We start from the raw sequence: 17,670 nt of genomic DNA on the forward strand, positions 1-17,670 counted from the left end.
TTTGAAGTAAACAACCATGAAAGGGAAAACCATTTCTTCAATATAGGCCTAACTGATAATATTTAGAGGAGCTATTTCACGGGGCCTATTACAACCGCTACGTTTCAACGGATATGATGCCTTGATGAAAGTTATTCAAACATAAAATACTCGTCCGCGAAAAGGAAAGTAAAATGCACATAATATTAAACGAAATAATAAAACGTCATTTGTCCTGATGATATCATCGTTTATTATGTTTCAATCACGTTACAGCAGATACAGAGATTTTCACAACAGCAGAGTTTATAAGCTATGAAAAATAACCATCTGAAATCAATCAATAAATAAGACCCTAAATCTACATTAACCAACATTTATAACTTCTTTAACCATATGTATCATGAATGTAGCGGTCATCGCCATAAACGTTTGGTAGCCTACAGCTTTGATAAAGTAAAAAATACATATTTTTTTCTCCACTGACAGGGATTATTATGCCAGTATATGCTACACAAGAACATTTCATGTACAGATGCTCAATACCTTTTTCCCTTTACTAACAGTTGAGGCTACTTAACAGAAAAAATCAGATTTAATCTATTTTGTGTACATCCAATCACTATCACCGAATGTTCAATAGTATGTACATTATATTCATAATTACAGTATTTGTTTTGTTGTTTTTATTTTTTATTTTTTGATTGTTTTCTTTTTTTTCTCTTCTTTTTTTTTTTTTTTTACTTAACAGCGTGAAAAGAGAGAAGCCAACCCATAAAAGGACTGAGCACAGTCAGTAATGGAAAATTTTACACTTTGGCCTTTAAACGAGGAGGTGGCAGTCCTGATCCTTTTTATTTCTTATTTATTCACCTGTAGATAGATAGGTAGACAGATAGATAGATAGATAGACAGGTAGACAGACAGATAGATAGATAGATTGGTAGGTAGGCAGATAGGTAGATATGTAGGTAGGTAGGTCGGTCTCAGTTTTAACTGTGAGGGTAGAAGCTGTAATAACCAATGTCCTTAGTACAGTTCTTCTCACACTCTCTCGGTGCCAGCAGCTCAGACTTTAACGGGGATACTGTCTCTGAAACCGGCGTGGCAGACGGTGAAATCCGTCTCCTCTTGGCCTGTTCAAAGATACCAGAATCGCTCGAATCGATGGACTTAATGGAGGACGGCGTCTCTATCCAGCTCGACTCGGACGTCATGTCTTTGGGTTTGGCCTCCTCCGAGCCACCGATCGGGGATCTCTCGGTGGGGATGGAGTCCCCCTCCTCGGCCAGGTAGTTGGCTCCAGGCCTGCCGCCGATCGAGTTAGCGGGCCAGCAGGAAAACACCGAGCTCGATTTGCTGTTGACGCCACAGTACTGCGGCGGCGTGCGTCCTCCCCAGCCCGACGGGTCTGCGTAATAGCCAAGAGGCCGGTTGGAGCAGCCCGCCGTCGGCAGGGGAAGCGCCTTCACTCCGGCCGCAGCGTAGGACAGCAAGGTGGCCGCGTTACCGGCGAAATCAGCGGCGTCGTATGCCGAGGCAGCAAAGTCCAGTCGGTTGTTGGCAGGGGTGACAAACCATCGCTGCGGGGGGGTGGCAACAGTGGGCTCCTCGGTTTGCTGCGGGGAGAGCAAGCTGTTGCCGAGTGGGACGCTGCGCTCCGTGCCAGGACCAGTCCCCACGCCAGGGTGAAAGCGAGATTTGGCATAAGTGCTGACAAATTGGTCCTGCAGGAAGGAGCTAGGCATGGCATATCTAGCACCCGGCACGATCTGTGAACGCGGAGAGTCACCCGGTGATGGAGTTAGGCGGTCGATGTCGCAACCCGTGTAGACACTGAAACGATGGAGAGAAAAAACAGGGAAACAATTCAGACACTGCGCTGGTCATCTACAAATCAAACACACGTAGGCTGAGCTCCATTTCACCACTTCATTTCTTCATGTGGAGAAGAAATGTGACTCCGTTAGAAGGAGGCAAAACATTTCAACTGCTGTACGCAACAAATCCATCAGTTATAATTTTATATTAAAAAGGAAGCCGAAGCAGAACTCAGTCTTTTATCAGACACTTACGTGACACGTCTTCATCTGCGTGAAAATGAGACCTGTTTCTTTTGCTTTCAATGCAAATAGAAAATTAAGTCCACTCTACTTCAGATTTTTTTAAAATCTATTTATCCTCAGAATTACAAAAAGCATTTAATAAGAACTGGCTAAATAAATATTTATAGGATCGTATTGACAAAATTAAAACGGTATTTTTGATTTAAATGAAATGGCATAAAGCAAAAAGGGAAGAAAATAATCTTACGTGTCATAGTTGTCCCGGAATCCTTTAGCAAAGGGGTTGTGGTCAATTTTCAGCTGTGTGATCTGTGAAAAGATTATGTATTCATTACAAAGATAAACTGAAGATCGGAGCTCTGAAGAGCCAATCCCATAATGTTTTTTTCGCATAATTAGTGCTAGTGTGTGTGTGTGTGTGTGTGTGTGTAGGATGAGCTCATTTTCAACTGGAAATTGAGGATTTCTTTCTTGATTTTCGCGATCTATTGTGATTTTTTTGAAAATAAAAATAATTGTGAAAAATAGATTTAAAAAGCAGTTAAAGTGAAGCAAACGCTTCTTTTTGTTGCCATTGATATTAAAGTGGTGAGTGGATTCGGGGCAGACTTGTCAGGGTTAAATTTGCAGGGTGCTGTCAGATATTACTCGGTCGTACATCGGTGTTCTGATAAGCTGTGACTGCGATGAATTGCGTCTCTGTGAAGGTGAAAGTCTGGACTCTTCCTGGTTGGCTCGTGTCCTCTGTCCCATCCTCGTTTACTTCCACCACATGGAGCCTGGGCTGGTACTTGTGAAGAGACTGGAGAACCACCATCTGGAGAGCCAATAAAAGAAACTCTCATTCAACCTTTCGATAAACGATTAAAACAGATAGTTTACAGATCACAGTAAAGTTTTTTATTCTCACTATAATAAAACTGATGTTGTGATAATACTATTTTAAATGAAATACAAACTATGCGAGTTATTACAGGTGAAATATACATTTGTCATTGCGTCTTTTAACTAATACAGAATAAATTCGGCAGAAAAGTCATTGAAACATTGGTCACCGTCTTGCTTTACCTGTCCAGTGTTGTTGGAGGCACCTTTGTTGTTTGTAAGCTTTAGTTTTCCAAATGATATTTCTTGACGCATCCAGTGCGCACCGGTGTTTGGTGAGTCAGGGTGCATGTAAACCCTATTTCCTGAAGAATATCGAGTAAATGAAAGTGAATTTATTATTATTAATAATAATAATAAAATATTTGTTGCATCTGAATGCTCAAACTAATATTATATTTTTTATGCAAGTCATTTGCAATCAGTACAATGCAATTAAATTAATATAATACCTATTACATTTGTGTCTGCTTTCCCACATGGCACCCACTTTCCTCCTTGGAATCGCCAGTGATTTGGATCCGCAAGTATAACATCCACAAATATATTGTAGTGAGCGGTCGGGTCAAGGCCAGAAATGTTGAAGCTTAAAAATGGGAACATTCGTCTGTGGAAAATAAAGACTGGTTTAGAAAACCTCCATAAGTTAAAAATAAATACATTAATTAATTCATATTACTAAAGGGAAAAGAGACTGATCAAGATTTCCCGTTTTCTTTTCATCTTATATTGTGAAATCCGTTTCTTTCTTTTTTTATGTGGTAAATCTGGATTTTAGACTTCCATTTTCAACAAAAGCTTCTCGGTGACGAAAACGGATTAACACTGCAGGCGTGTGGTAGATCAACCTGTGCGCGGGCAACTTACCGTCCTTGCTTTGTGATGATCATCTCCGTTTGGTGTCTGTGAAACTTCAGCCACAGGGCCCTGTTGCACAAATACACTTGCGCTTTCCCCGGAACCAGTCCTGCCTGCGCCGAGGAGAACTGGTAAAAAGCCCCTCCTTGGTAAGTGTGTCCATACTGCTGAGCGTAAGGGTAGCCAGCTGCCGGGTAGCCTTGGGGAGAAGTGTTGGTCAGAAGGCTGTTGTAAGCTCCATTAGTTATGACCGGATGATGGGCCATATACCGGCTGGGACTTCCAATAGAAAAAGCGGGGTGCGTTGGTCCATGCTGGCTCGGGTAAGGGAACATGGCACTGGGAGCTGCGGAGACTGGCTGCGGCTGGGTAGCTGGAGAGAAAATGCACCTTTCTCCTGCAGATCCATCGAAATTATGACGGATGTCAGAGACTCCGTGAAGATCAGGAGAGAGTTTGCCCCTCTGGACGTCCCCTGATGCGTCCTTGGAGTCGGTGAAATTGTCTGCCTCTGACTGATTCGTCATCTCCCTGGAGTTTTTTTTCAGAGGTGAACTTCTCTCCAGGTTGTCACTCGCAGATATAATAGGATGGTCCTGTAACGAAAGCTCTGATCCATCGGAGCTCGAAAAGCCACTGCCCACATTCATAAATTTCTTGGAGAGATCACTCGCTGGCGAGATGCAGTTCTCGACCTGCATAGCTCAAAAGGAAGCCACTATTAGCTCAACCTATATCACAAGCTTTTGCGCACGCCTTTCCTAATCTAACACTATGAAAACGCCTTGCTTTGACTTGAGAAACCAAAGGAAGCAAATGAGCCAATTGACACTATCGTGCAATCAGGAAGGATTTTCTTTCCAATACTGTCCCTGCTTTATTAATGAAACAAGTACTGCCATTGGTTAACTCAGGGCTGTAATTTAATTAGACAGCTCTTAATTAGCACACTTTGAGAAGCGCTGTGCGCAAAGTGATTTGTTTGCAACGTGACATGGGCTATCTATACTACTACATATATAGACTCCTCCTTAAAAAAATAAAATGTATACACACATCAATGCATATCCATATTTATTTATTTGAACATAAATAACCTAAAAACTAAAAATCTTACTGTTCTTAAAATGTTCTGCTCTCAGCTGCGTTTTTTACCTATTTATCTGCTTTATTTACCTATTTATGTGTTATGAGTGCCAAAGTATGTCTCCTGAAGAAACCAAGATATATTATTAACACACCAAAAATGACAGTCCGTGACAGGCACTGCATCTGATGCCTTAAAATGTTTGTGATATGGCGTGAAATCATGGCGTCCCACTTAAGATGTGTTTATGAATCCCAGTGCTGGTAAATATTTAATATCCTAAAGTTACAAACCAGTGCTCTGATAACGGGGACTGCTGCTCACCGAGAGTAAAGGAAAACCTTTAAAAACTGCCTGGGACTGTTGGTTTAAATGAATTCTAATACAATCAAGTTAGACTCATTTTGCTTGAAAGAGATTGTAAGAGCAGATGTATTATAACTCATCTGATCCGAGAGGGAAAAGAAATTCCCACAAAAATATATTCCAAAAACAAGGAGTGTGAGTTTATGGTCAGCAGCTGGAGTTAAAATGGAGAAAATGGCTTCCAAAATCACAGGATTTTCCATTAATGAATTAGTTTTACAGACCACCTGAAAGTGCAGGCGAATGAAACTATAATTCAGTTCGACATTTATTAAACTTAAAGTGTCAGAGAGGCATTGATTCATCCTTTTTTTTTTTTAAAGGTCATTTCTGGAGCTATAATAATAGCTGCATTGGAACACCTTTGTCTCACGTAGTAAATAAGGCCAAAGAAAATATCACAAAACTTTATTTCAACACAAAGCAGTGCTGTACAACTTATAGCATCAAAATCAAAAACAGATCTTTTTCCCGTCACTGAACAACTTTTGGTTTAGTTGTACTCCTGTGACATTAAACGGCAAGTGTGTGCAAAAAAAAATTGGAATCAAACGGGGTTAGGTCAAAACTGATCAAGGCCTGTTTCACTGGTGGGTACATCTACAAGTTTTATCTCTAATGAACAGCCTCTGCAGCTAACAAGAGGGGTCATTACAATAGAACTATAGGGTCCAGCAATCTATTCCTGTGAAACATGCAAGCACAGGCTTGTCTGTGCCAAAGCAAAAGAGGTCACCCTCTGCTCTCCTCATTACAGGATTATGGTTCACTTCCAACACTGATCTTTAATAAGCAAAACGAGCTTGCTTGCTGCCCCCCCCGAACAAACCAATTGTTGAATCACTCGTGCAGGAACCCGATGTGTTTCCCCAGGTGCTCTGGTGCCTGTTTATCAGACACTGTCCTTCCGTTTTTATTGGCTCAGCCCACCAGCGACATAACCAAAAAAGGGCGGGGCTGATTTGTTAAACCCATGGTCAGCCTTGCCCCTTGGGGAGATAGGATAGTGCAGGTTAGGCTCTCTGCCCCCTGCCTTGCACAATCCCTTCAATGACCAGCTGAGCTTACCACACTGGCTATGTATTTTTATTCAAATACTTATGCAATTTTTTTATTTAAATCTAAAACAGCACATGTATAGCTTTTCAATTTATATACGTATTTGTGAAATGAGAACAAAAATCTGGAATAATCCGTCATTAATCTTAAAAACATACAAGAATAGAGCATATTTTTCTAAAAAACAATTTTTTTGCAATGTTCAGTTGAGCATAAAACAATGTCCCTTTTTTATTTTACTATATTTTATTTATTTATTTTAAAATGTGTCCTATCACCATTTTTTATTGTGCCAAAGGAATCTGCTCGCCACCTGGGTCTAATCTAATCAATGTGAATGACAAGGAGAGAAAAAGCCTGAAAGTGAGCACCAGCTCTGGGACTTTACCTAATGCCCAGCACTGTCACTTCAATGATATGATCACAGCACACAAAATGACAACAAAATTATAGCCAGCAAGGATATGGGGACATAGTGTGCTACTCCAGTCAGGTGAAATTGCTTTTTCCGACTATGAAATGGCTTGTCTCTTGTCGGATGGGTAAACATTCCCTTGTCAGGCCAGTAATAAGGAATGAGGCACAGTGGGCTGAACTAAGAGGATAGAGCCAAGGTTATTTGGGATTCATGACAGGTAGTGGCTTATATTACAGGAGCACTAAAAATTTCATGGGAACGCATTTAAGATGGCCCTTAAGTTATTTATATGTTGTTTGCCAGATGTCACATCGCAATTTCCATCAGTAAATCAAAGTGAAGGATTTATTCCTTCTGTCCTTCAGTCTATGATAAAGAAAAAAAATCAACAACAAACAAACAAACAAAAAAGCCTGTATTTACCTTAAGTCTTTAATTGCCAAGCTCGACTAATCTGATAAAGTGTGGTGGTGCTTTGTGCTATGCTAACAGTACTATCACACCCTGTGGTTTCCTGCCATCAGTGATCTGCTCTGTCAGAGGGAATCGAGGTGCTCTTTGACAGAAAAGACAGCTGGAGGCCTGTTAAGGGGCGGAGTGGACAGTTGTGGCTTTTAAACCCTTATTAGCTAACCTCCCTGGACACACTGAGACACGCGTCCTTGCAGAAGTGCACTCCTACACCTGCTCATTATTGATGGCCTTTAAGGGTCGCCTAGCTAGACCAGACCCAGCCGTGATTCCTCACCACAAAGCTCATGGCAAATTAACCTCAAGACAGGTGATTATGATGTTCAGTGGAAATCCAGGTGACATGGCACCAAAGAGTTTATATCATACCTGAACCTGCACCGAAGGCTTTGTTCGCCCAAAACAAATATCTATGCATGTGTTCTTTAATCTGGAGCAGAGTCAAATAAAAAGATGATTAAAAGTCAGGTTGCTGCCCCTGGGTCAAATATTCCTACAGAATTTACCCATTTAAAGAACAAATTTGCAGGTTTACTAATGAAGCGGTTAGATTTACACATAAAGGTTTTTGTGATGATTTCTTTTGATGCCAGTTGACTGACTGTACATTTATTCACTTTCAGATTTTTTCATCCTGTGGAATGCATCATTAATATGCAATTTCATGTTCAGTTATAATTGATCGTATTTCTTAAATTAGGCAAAGCACATATTGTCATAAGTTATTTTAGAGGGACAACGACAGAACCATAATTAACACACTCTTATGGAAATAATAGCCTGATATTATCGGAGAATGAGTTATGAGCTTATCCATGCTGCTCAACTGCTCCCCCTTATGAAAACTAGAAAAATGTGAATACAGATGGTGGTATGTTCAATTCATGCATAATTATAAATGTGTGAATTTAGTTTCATACCAATTCTGCGGCAAAGTTAACACCTGTAAAATACAGTAATCCTCAGGGAACTGGATTCCCTGAGAGTAATGTTGTGTATTATTTGCTTTAACAAATGGCAAGGATACAATGCCAGGAATCACAAAGTTAGTGGAGAGGCTAATGTCCCAACGAAAACTTCTTTTATCACCTGCTTCTGACCTGTTATCAACTGCTTGGTCTGTTGCTAGTCTCTTTAAATTTTAAAGGGCTTGTGTGACCGAGCAAGTGCAGTTGGGGTTTGTGACCATTTTGTTACTTCTGCTGCCATGCACTGTCAGACGTCTGCAAGTGAAGAACATGGCCACTGTCCCCAGTAAGCCCATAGCATAAAAAATTCAAACAAACTCTACTTTTTAACCCATTTCTGATGAAAAGCACAGAAAAATGAAACTGACTTATGCCAAATAAATATCATTGAATCACTGTGATTGTGAGGCTGATGTTTGTAACTGAAATAATTTATAAAACATCAGTTCCATTTTAAGAGTGGCCGTGCCATGAAGCCTGCACTTAGTCCTTTGAGCATCCTCTGAGGTTTTTCAAGCACTATCAGCCTAAACACAAGCAATAGAAAACAAGTCTTTAGTCCAGTAACTTGAGCTTTGACTTTTTTATGCAAGTCTACGTTGCTTAGACAGGAAGAAAATAAGCACTAATTACCCAGTCATAGCTGTGTCTATTGTTAAATCAATAACAAGGTTGACATGTTGATGAATATTTAATTCAAAGACCACCGCTTGCCGTTCCCTGATTAATCAGCATTCATGGTTTGGCACCTACATATCTTGGAGCATAACCATAAAATGGAGAAATACCTGTAAAATAAAGCGTGTATGTTGGATGATTTCCTTCAAAAGAAAACAAATTCTCAGTTCAATGAGAAAATATTTCGGGGAGAATAGGAGCAAACAGGCGACTGTCGTGTTACAAGAATAATCTTCATTAAAATCGCAGGCAACAACACCAGGCCAACACACAGCTCATTGGGAATGCAGTGTGAAAAGAGAGGCCCACAGATTATCACTCTACGTAACTCATGTTTAATTTATCCAGGAGCAATATTGTCAAGAGCCCTACCATTCCAAAGAACTAGACGCTGATAAAAGCTGGAATAAGACTTTGGGAAACCTAAAAATAACACAAGCTTCAAGTAAAATGTTGCAAAATGGAGAGAGAACACTTTAGAGCGAAAGCATGAGAAGCATCTACCAATATGTTTAGCACAGTTTCACAGTAGTGTAATATAGCTGCTTTAGGATTGTTAATATTTCAAAAGATGACTTCTGAATGGATTTGACAATAAGATGTGCAAACAGCAACCAGACATGATACGCAGCACTTAACCTTCGCTCTGACTGGGAACTACTTAACAAAAATCTGCACCTTTGCAGCAGAAATTAGCTGAACTGTATCGTCCTTAAATCTGAACAAAGAAAGTAGAAAAACAAAATAGTCTTACATACAATTCTAAGAAGTAACCCGCAAACAATTTCTGTGTGCTCTATGGTGTTTTTTTTTTTTTTTTTCTTCTTCTTCTTCTTCTTCTTCTTCCTCCTCCTTCTCCTCCCCATGGCTGAGTGAAATGGAATTGCCTCTCACATTCAAAGACAGCTCTAGGAAGGTGATAATAGAGCTACTCCCTGCTGTCTACAGGCAGGAAATAGGGAAGTGGCATATGGGGCCAGGAACCAAATAGAGAGGAAATGTGACCAGGCAAGGGAAGGATCTAAAGGAAAGGTTAATGATCCGCTCTGAATTCTACAGGGAAGAGGACCATGTTCCAAGTTGAGAGGAAAAATAAATGTGACTGTGATGATTTTTATGTCTCCACCACTTCCGTCCAGGCTGTCACAAAACAAACATGTGGAAATTAGATTATTTTCTTGAAAAACTTTCAAGAAATCAAAGGGCTAATGATGAAATAAATGTAAAGATGGGGATTTTTTTTATTATTATTATTAAAAAAATGTTTCATTATTTAATCCATACAGCTGCACAGGTAACACAGGATACTGTATGTTTCAGAAATAGTATCGAGAAAATAACAGTTTACACATTTCACACTGATTAGAACAATGAGAAAGACAGACAGTACCGTATATTCAAGAAGGAATCCAACTTCACAGCCTTGCAAGAATGCTCCAACAAGTGTGAACTTCTGCCTTGTGTCCGGCTGTTTCCTTACAGAAGCTCCCTGGCCTGCAGTTATCTCCCAGAGCCTTTAGGAACTGTTCCACTCTTAAAATGATCGGGAAACTAAACCACTGCACTCTGACCAAATTAAACGTCGAACACCCCTACATGATTCATGTATGAGGAAAGAAGGGAGATAATTCATAGAAATGAGTGAAAACATGAAAATTAGTGCTGTGAGCTCAATACGCTGAGTGTTTTATCATTAGGGGCAATGTGGCCCACATTAGCAGGGAGTGAATTTCCCTTCAAATTTTCACCCTGTTACCACACCTTGGTTGAAAGAGTTTGTGACCTTTCACTGTGTGGCTGGATTCTCACCATTTAACTATCAGTTACCTCTGCTGTAAAGAAGAAATCAGTTTTGAAGCAATTTGCACTTGGTTTGTGCTGCCACTGAGCATCCGATAACGCTCATTGTAAGTTGTCTTTTTAATTATCGGAGGGAGTGGGTGACGCCAAGGAAAGATGAGAAGCGACTGAAGAATCAGGTGTCATGCATAATGTGGATTCAACGGTAGCCTCCTTCAGACTCACAGGGTAAATCCGATGATGTCTGGATTACTAATATATTTCTGGTGTTCACTGTTGTTGCTGTAGCTGGACATTAGAGACAAAGCAACATCACACAGACCAGCTTCACACAGATCTGACAGCTAGATCATTTGAAGCGGACAAGATAACACTTAAATGCAAAGGTGACATGACAGTGTCTTCAGAGCCAGATGGATCAATACTCAACTTGGCTCGTCAGGATATGAGCAGTGGTTCTGAAGCCATGTTTTTTTTTTTTTTTTTTGTTGGTTTTTTTTTTTTTTTTTTTTTTTGCTTTTTTTCTACACTGCCGTTTTTGAAAATAGGCTATCACTGTCTCACACAATGTCTGGTATGTTATCAATGAGCAGATTTCCTTTCTTATGTTGCAACTGAAATATTGATTCACTGAATTTAACAAAACAGCCGAGGATTCCAGAGGAGACCTCAAACCTTTTACCTATGTTTCATTTTAGCGCTACAGCAAATCTCCAGCTCTAAAACCACTGCACAGTGACAAAAGTGTAGCAGCTGGAGAAGCCTCAAAATATGGAAATGTATAAGCGACTAAAAGAGGACGTTTCGTTAAATTCCAGACCAAGTCGCTGCCATAATTATGAGGCTAAAATGATCAATAATCCGTCAACTCATAGTCACGGTCAAAAGGTGCTGAGAGAAGCCCACTTTTCCAAAACGTACCCCACTGAGGCAGCCAAGAAGTCCCGTAGATCAGTAAGAAAAAATCGGCAAGTTGCCTTGGTGACCATCCAGGCTGCACCGACTGGCACTGACTCTACCCCCACCCGCCCCCAATTTTTCCCCACATCCACATCTATACACTTAAATAAAAAATCAAATCTGTCTTTCAAATATTCAACAGTCCCCTTTCCCTGAGAGAGGTAAAGGAGCATTGTTGAATAATGCAGCCAGACAGGGATCTCCCAGAGATGGTCTCTACAGGCATCACTGAGTAGGTCTGATCCCACTTGAGCAGCATCTATCATCGTGACATCATCATTCACACAAGGAGATTTGATAAGACAGTAGTACACTACTCTACTACTTGCGCCAACTCTAAAGCAGGCAGTGGTGTTACTCATTTAAACCAATCTACTGGCCATCTGTTGATGCTAAAATCATGGTCTGACTGCCATTTCTAAATCAAACACCATCAGTGTGCCTTTATTGCGAGAACATGTTTTTGATAAGAAAAAAAAAAAATTTGATGGCTTGCGAGACACTCACATATTCTCTTTTACCTTGTGTGATTCTGGTGGGTGTGTAAATGTAAAAACCACAGGGACAAGCAGCTAAGGAAGTAGAAAACAACATCTACATGCAGCGGCAGCAGCAGGTCTCTACCCTGCAGATTAGGGCATTGGGAGCACTTTGCAGGTTGTTGTCACAGGTATGACGAGGGAGAATCACGCTTTCTATCCCCAGGTTACGCAAGGTGTGAACAAAATGTGCAGCCAATTTGTTTTGTGCTGAATTAGAAAAAAAAAAAAAAACAGTACAGAAATATGCTTGGGGTTATATATATTTGTCTCCCATTAGCATTGAGTTTCCTGTTTACTATATGTAATTCAAGTGTGTTTATTATTATTATTATTATTATTATTATTGTTATTATTATTATCAATTATTTATTTTCATCTTTTCAGTAGCTTAGAGGTATATTAGAATATGTTCTGATTCAAATGGTTATCTTAGCTGGACAGCGGGTGACATCAAATCGACAGCCATACAGCATACACAGCAATAGAGAAAAATCCAACAAGCTCAATCAAAACCACAAGGACAAAGAGAGAGTGTGAGCATTGGCACAGGAATTACTGATCTTGGGGGAATTGGCAAGACCAACGGCAAGCAAGTGTATTACATATGGCGTGCCATTTTCACAGCTTCCACAAAGAGAACACAAAAAGTGTTATATCTCACTATCTAAGACTAATAAACAGCAACCCAGATATGGTGAATCTGTTTAATACTACAACAAATACTTGAGGTAAATGGAGCTTGCGGAACACTTTCTAGTTCGTGTCCGAGCTCCCAACAAGCCGTGTAGTTTGAGCTCAGCAAATACAGTAAATAAAACCGTCCTCCCTCTAATTCTATGAGGTGTCAGTCAGGAATCTGGCCCACCAGGATGACTTTCAGCTCTAATCAAGCCAGATGGTTTCTTAACACTGAATAAATGAATTGATTTGAATGTAGTGTCTATAAAATAGATTCTCCTGCACATGACACATAGGTGGTCAACCTGAGACAGCCACAATCTGCTAACCTCAAGGACACATTATTGCGAATCCCTTCAGTCCTGCTAACATGAATGCGACTTAACATCTTTGGAGTGTTTGTATCTGTTATGTCGACAAAAGTATTAAGACAAGGCCCTCCGTCGTCACAACTGTACACAGCTCATGCTTCAAGTGTTATTTTAGGTGTCCTAATCCACTACACTTTATTACTGTCATTAGATGGATCACTGCACTTTCCCCGTGGTGCCAACTGCTATCAATTATGTAGTCATATTTCAATTATTATATATTGTTTAAGTACCTGCTAATGATTTGTGAAACTACTGTGTTATGGTGTGATTGTACTGGGCTATAACCAGCTACTGTAAACTTAAGCACATTTTTCAATTAGGTCTTGGTAGCAATTTTTCAGTCATTAAGCACATTTGGTGTAAAAGATGTCCACCTTACACTTAGCCAAAGGTGTTTCTGCAGCTGTTGTTAGCCAGCAACTCCAATGCAAAACCACTGCTGTATGCAAGAGGACCCACAAAGACAACACAAGAGCACCCACTGTGATTTTCACTGGGGATTTTGATATTCACACCTGTACTAGGTGTTGTTTGGGAGTCTGATAAGCATGTGTGAAAGCAGAGGGGTGACTTGAATAGGGTCCTTATTTGAAGGGAAAGATCTATTCAGATATATCTATCAAGGATAGCATTGTTGTTTTGTATTTTTCTTGTATAACAATAAGAAAGGACAAAGCTAATCAAGCACAGTGTATCTTAGATACCAGCCATGTGTCTAATTGAAGCTGCACATGGCCATATGGCCGTGTGCAAAAAATAGAACGTCCAATAACTACATTCAAGCAGCACGTGCAAGAATGAAATATTTTCAATATCATTGCCAGTGATTGTCAGTCACTACACAGCTAAGGATTTATTTCAAACCTATTACAACAGTTCATATGAAATTCTGCTATGAAGGGAAATGCACCAAACTGTGTATAAGGCAAAATAATTTCCAGTGTATGAAAAAAATCACAGACCTTATCATTACAGGATCAGAGGCTGAAAAACAAAGTGCATGAGAGTTGCTCCTCCTCTCTCTACATTGGTGATGTTCAGAGGCAGCCTGTTATTGGAGGTGTTAATTGGCAAATTCAGTACAAGTCAAGAGTATGTTCCCTGTCGTCCTCGTCCAGTGAGGCTAGGTCATTAAACCGAGAATGGATTCTTTCATGCTGCCTTAACCCTTGAATTGCAAGTTACCCTTCCACAAACATCCCCATGCTCAATTCCACCGCCACGTGTCAGGAAGAAAAGCAACCTATACCAATTTGACAGCAATAATAAAATAACAGGAGGGGCACATTTTGGGAGCCTGACTTTCAGTCGCACAGCGATTTCAAATTGGCAGGCAAATGTCTTCAAAAAAGTTCAGAAGTTTACAAATGTCCAACACTCCAAGCCTCCCCTGGTTATCATATTCAAGCCGTTGCGGCGGTGGTGGTTGAACAACGTGAATTTGAGAACAATAGCATCAGAAAACTCCACTGATCATTGCTTTTGTGTCCCGCGTATTGAGCAAGGCTCTCATCCGCCTGAAACATGAGCCTCCTTTGGGGTTCCGGGTGCGATCTCACCACTGCCTCTGTCATCACTTGCTGTGACTGCCAAATCTCTGCTCCAGAAATCAGGGCTCTCAGACCAGCACTGAAACAAACACAATGGAGAGGGGCCGTACGGAGACTTTGCACAGGCAGCGACAGCTTCAACACATTTAATCGAACACAAAGTCAGCTCCACCACTTCTGCACAGAGAGCACAAGGAGCCCAACGCATGGCAAGACAACTGTGAGGTGATACTCTCAGCTCGCAACGCCATGAGAGTTGGCAGTGTCTCATGCCAATGGTGACCAGTGCACAGACAGCTGAATATGCTTCTCTCCTAAGTTGTTAATTATCTAAATGACATTGATGTGAAGAGGCCATTCTAGCCAGGTGACCTTCATCCACTTGCTATCTCTTTGTTTTGTTTCAGTTTGATTAAACCCTTTAGCATATCTTTTTTTTTTTTTTTTCCCCCCACTCATGTTTTAGCTACTTGACAATGGTGTGATCAGATAAATGTTGTTAGAATATTTAGGAATATAATATTTGGAAGAGTAATTGTTGAAAATAATTGCTAAGTGAAACGGTGCCCGATCTGTCTGTTGTTACTGCAATTATAATCCAATTAACGGGCAATAAAGAAAAAGGTGTGCTTGTTTCCTGAAGAAGAGATATTTAAATTACTTTTAGGTTGCAAGTTTTCAATTGCTTGATTTAGTTAAAGATACACAGATGTTGTGTCAAGAGGGGAAAAAACATCTCAACAAAATAAAAAAAGATCAGCACGTAAAGAGGATGAAACAGAAAGGAGTATATACTGTTGACCAGGCGAATTTTATTTAAAGGACAAATTAAACATTTTTTTTTACAAAATTAAATGAAAGCAAAGCTTCTTTTGTGAGTTTGAGTTGAATATTGAAAATTCTCCTTTTTTCCCCCATTTTGCAACTTTAAAATAAATATTTACCTTGGTGTCTCCAAAGGTTAATTGAAACTTGAGTCAAAAGCATCAGAAAAACAAAGCGTTGTCGTATTGTGTAAGTCTTTCCTTTAAAAGGTCTGCCAAGCGGTTTAGTACTAATAATAGGTTTCATCGGTGTAGTTGGAATTTGGAGCTCCACTCCTGCACACCGTTGGATTATTGATAGCATGTAATGTTAGTGTGTTTTTGCTCCTCAGCACTGAATATTGCAACAATACCACAAAACAAAACCACTGTGGTTTTGGAAAAGTGTCACAAGTTCAGTACAGATCTGAAATGATCTTGTTCAGAATTGCACAGCTGCAATCTGCGGCTCAAGAATTAATTTTTTTTTTTTTTGTGTAGCAAGAATGTGACTGACATTGTGTTTATTTTTACATCTGGCCCTTTTTATTGTTTATGCAACCTGTTATTGTTCCCTTTGTTATTACAAATATAAATGTGTGAAACGTAGGGGTATTTATGCAAATGTATAGTAGTAGGTGTTTACAGTACTCTAAATTCTGTAAATTATTGTAAGTAATTTTCTTTATTTCTCTCCATCCAGCCATTACCTGACAGGGTCACAGGGGCTGGATCCAATCCCAGCTGACATTGGGTCACGGGTGGGTCCACCCTGGACGGGACACACACACGAAACGTGCGCGTCTTTTGACTGAGGGAGGAAGCCGGAGTATGCAGAGGGAACCCGCACAGAAAAGGGTTTGAACACAGCACCTTCTTTATTTTGAGTGGGGCAGTGCCAACCGCCGTGCCACCATGTTGCCCATTTATTTCTCTCTTGGATTCAAAGTTTTCATCAGATAATCACATGTACATTTTGCACCACACCATACAGTGACCTTTTGTTCCACCCGGCCCAATCAGCTCCTCTGTAAGTACGAGCTGAAAGCGCAGGCCGCACAGATCTCACTGTGCATCAGATGACCTACGAGCTGAAAGAAGCAGTGGTAGCATGCCAACAGCTATACCATGCGTCAGTTTCCTCCCTCTCTCTCTCTCTCCCCCCCTCGCTCTCCCTTCTCTACTTGGAAATGACTGTGGTCCCCTGAAGCCAGTGACTTCCCATCTCCCCGAACTCTCTGCAGCACGGACTGGCGGTACAGAAGCACTGCTGATTAGCATGCAGTAATGATGGTGAGCTGGGCTCCATTGTTCTAACACCTCCCCTCTCCTCCGCACCAATCTGTCACCATTCAGTGGGCTAGAGCTGCCTCAAATGCTTCTCTGCACAAATGAGATGGATAATTAGTTGCCCCTCACGAATGCTGCACTCTTCTCACCCCTGATTGCTTTCACCTTCTTGCTCCTGGCAATTTTGACACCTTGTAATCAGCCTTCTACTTTTCTGTCTCAATCCATATCCCTTTCCTTTTTTGTCCTTCTCAATTTTTTCTCTCTCAGTTTTTTTTTTTTTTCTTTTTTGGATGTAGCCCTTAAATCTATTTCAAATGATCTATTTCTTCCGTGTCTGGTAGCAAATGTCCCAAGGAGAAAAACAGCACATATAGCTGATAGTTTACTGGAAACGATTGCAATAATATACCTCAGAGCTAAAAAGTCACAAACAGTTGACATTACTGTACACAAAAGTTATTAAATACACAGTATACACACACACACACACACACAAATCCTAGCTGTCAGTACGAGTTTCCTCTTCCAAATAACAATGAATGACAACATAATTATGAGCAAGCAGCTGTTCATGATCCCAGAGAGAAAAGCTCACAGGCTGCACAATGTTCAACTCTTCACAGATTAACCAGAGAGCATCATTAGGGATATGTATTTGCCAAAAAATCTGAATAAATTCTCCCTTCGGTGTCCATGATGCGATGTGAAATGTAAAATGATGAGGTTTACATCACTCTTAAATAAACATGCATTATGTGTGGCATATGACATTCAATAAATATGGAATATTCGGCTTGTAAATTTCAACCTTTATATCAGCCTAATGACTCACTAC

General features: G+C 40.3%; 1 protein-coding gene across 1 annotated transcript; it reads right to left on the reverse strand.

Moving 5' to 3' along the window:
• Window positions 1-971: 971 nt before the first annotated feature.
• On the reverse strand, window positions 972-4,489 carry tbr1b (T-box brain transcription factor 1b). Its single transcript, XM_029530900.1, has 6 exons — window positions 3,798-4,489; window positions 3,383-3,537; window positions 3,114-3,235; window positions 2,704-2,862; window positions 2,293-2,354; window positions 972-1,815 (listed from the first exon to the last, which is right to left on the reverse strand). Exons 1-6 carry the CDS (start codon window positions 4,487-4,489, stop codon window positions 972-974), a joined length of 2,034 nt encoding a protein of 677 aa, XP_029386760.1.
• Window positions 4,490-17,670: the final 13,181 nt, after the last annotated feature.

The sequence above is a fragment of the Echeneis naucrates genome, chromosome 21, assembly GCF_900963305.1.
Source record: "Echeneis naucrates chromosome 21, fEcheNa1.1, whole genome shotgun sequence".
Lineage (NCBI taxonomy): Eukaryota > Metazoa > Chordata > Actinopteri > Carangiformes > Echeneidae > Echeneis > Echeneis naucrates.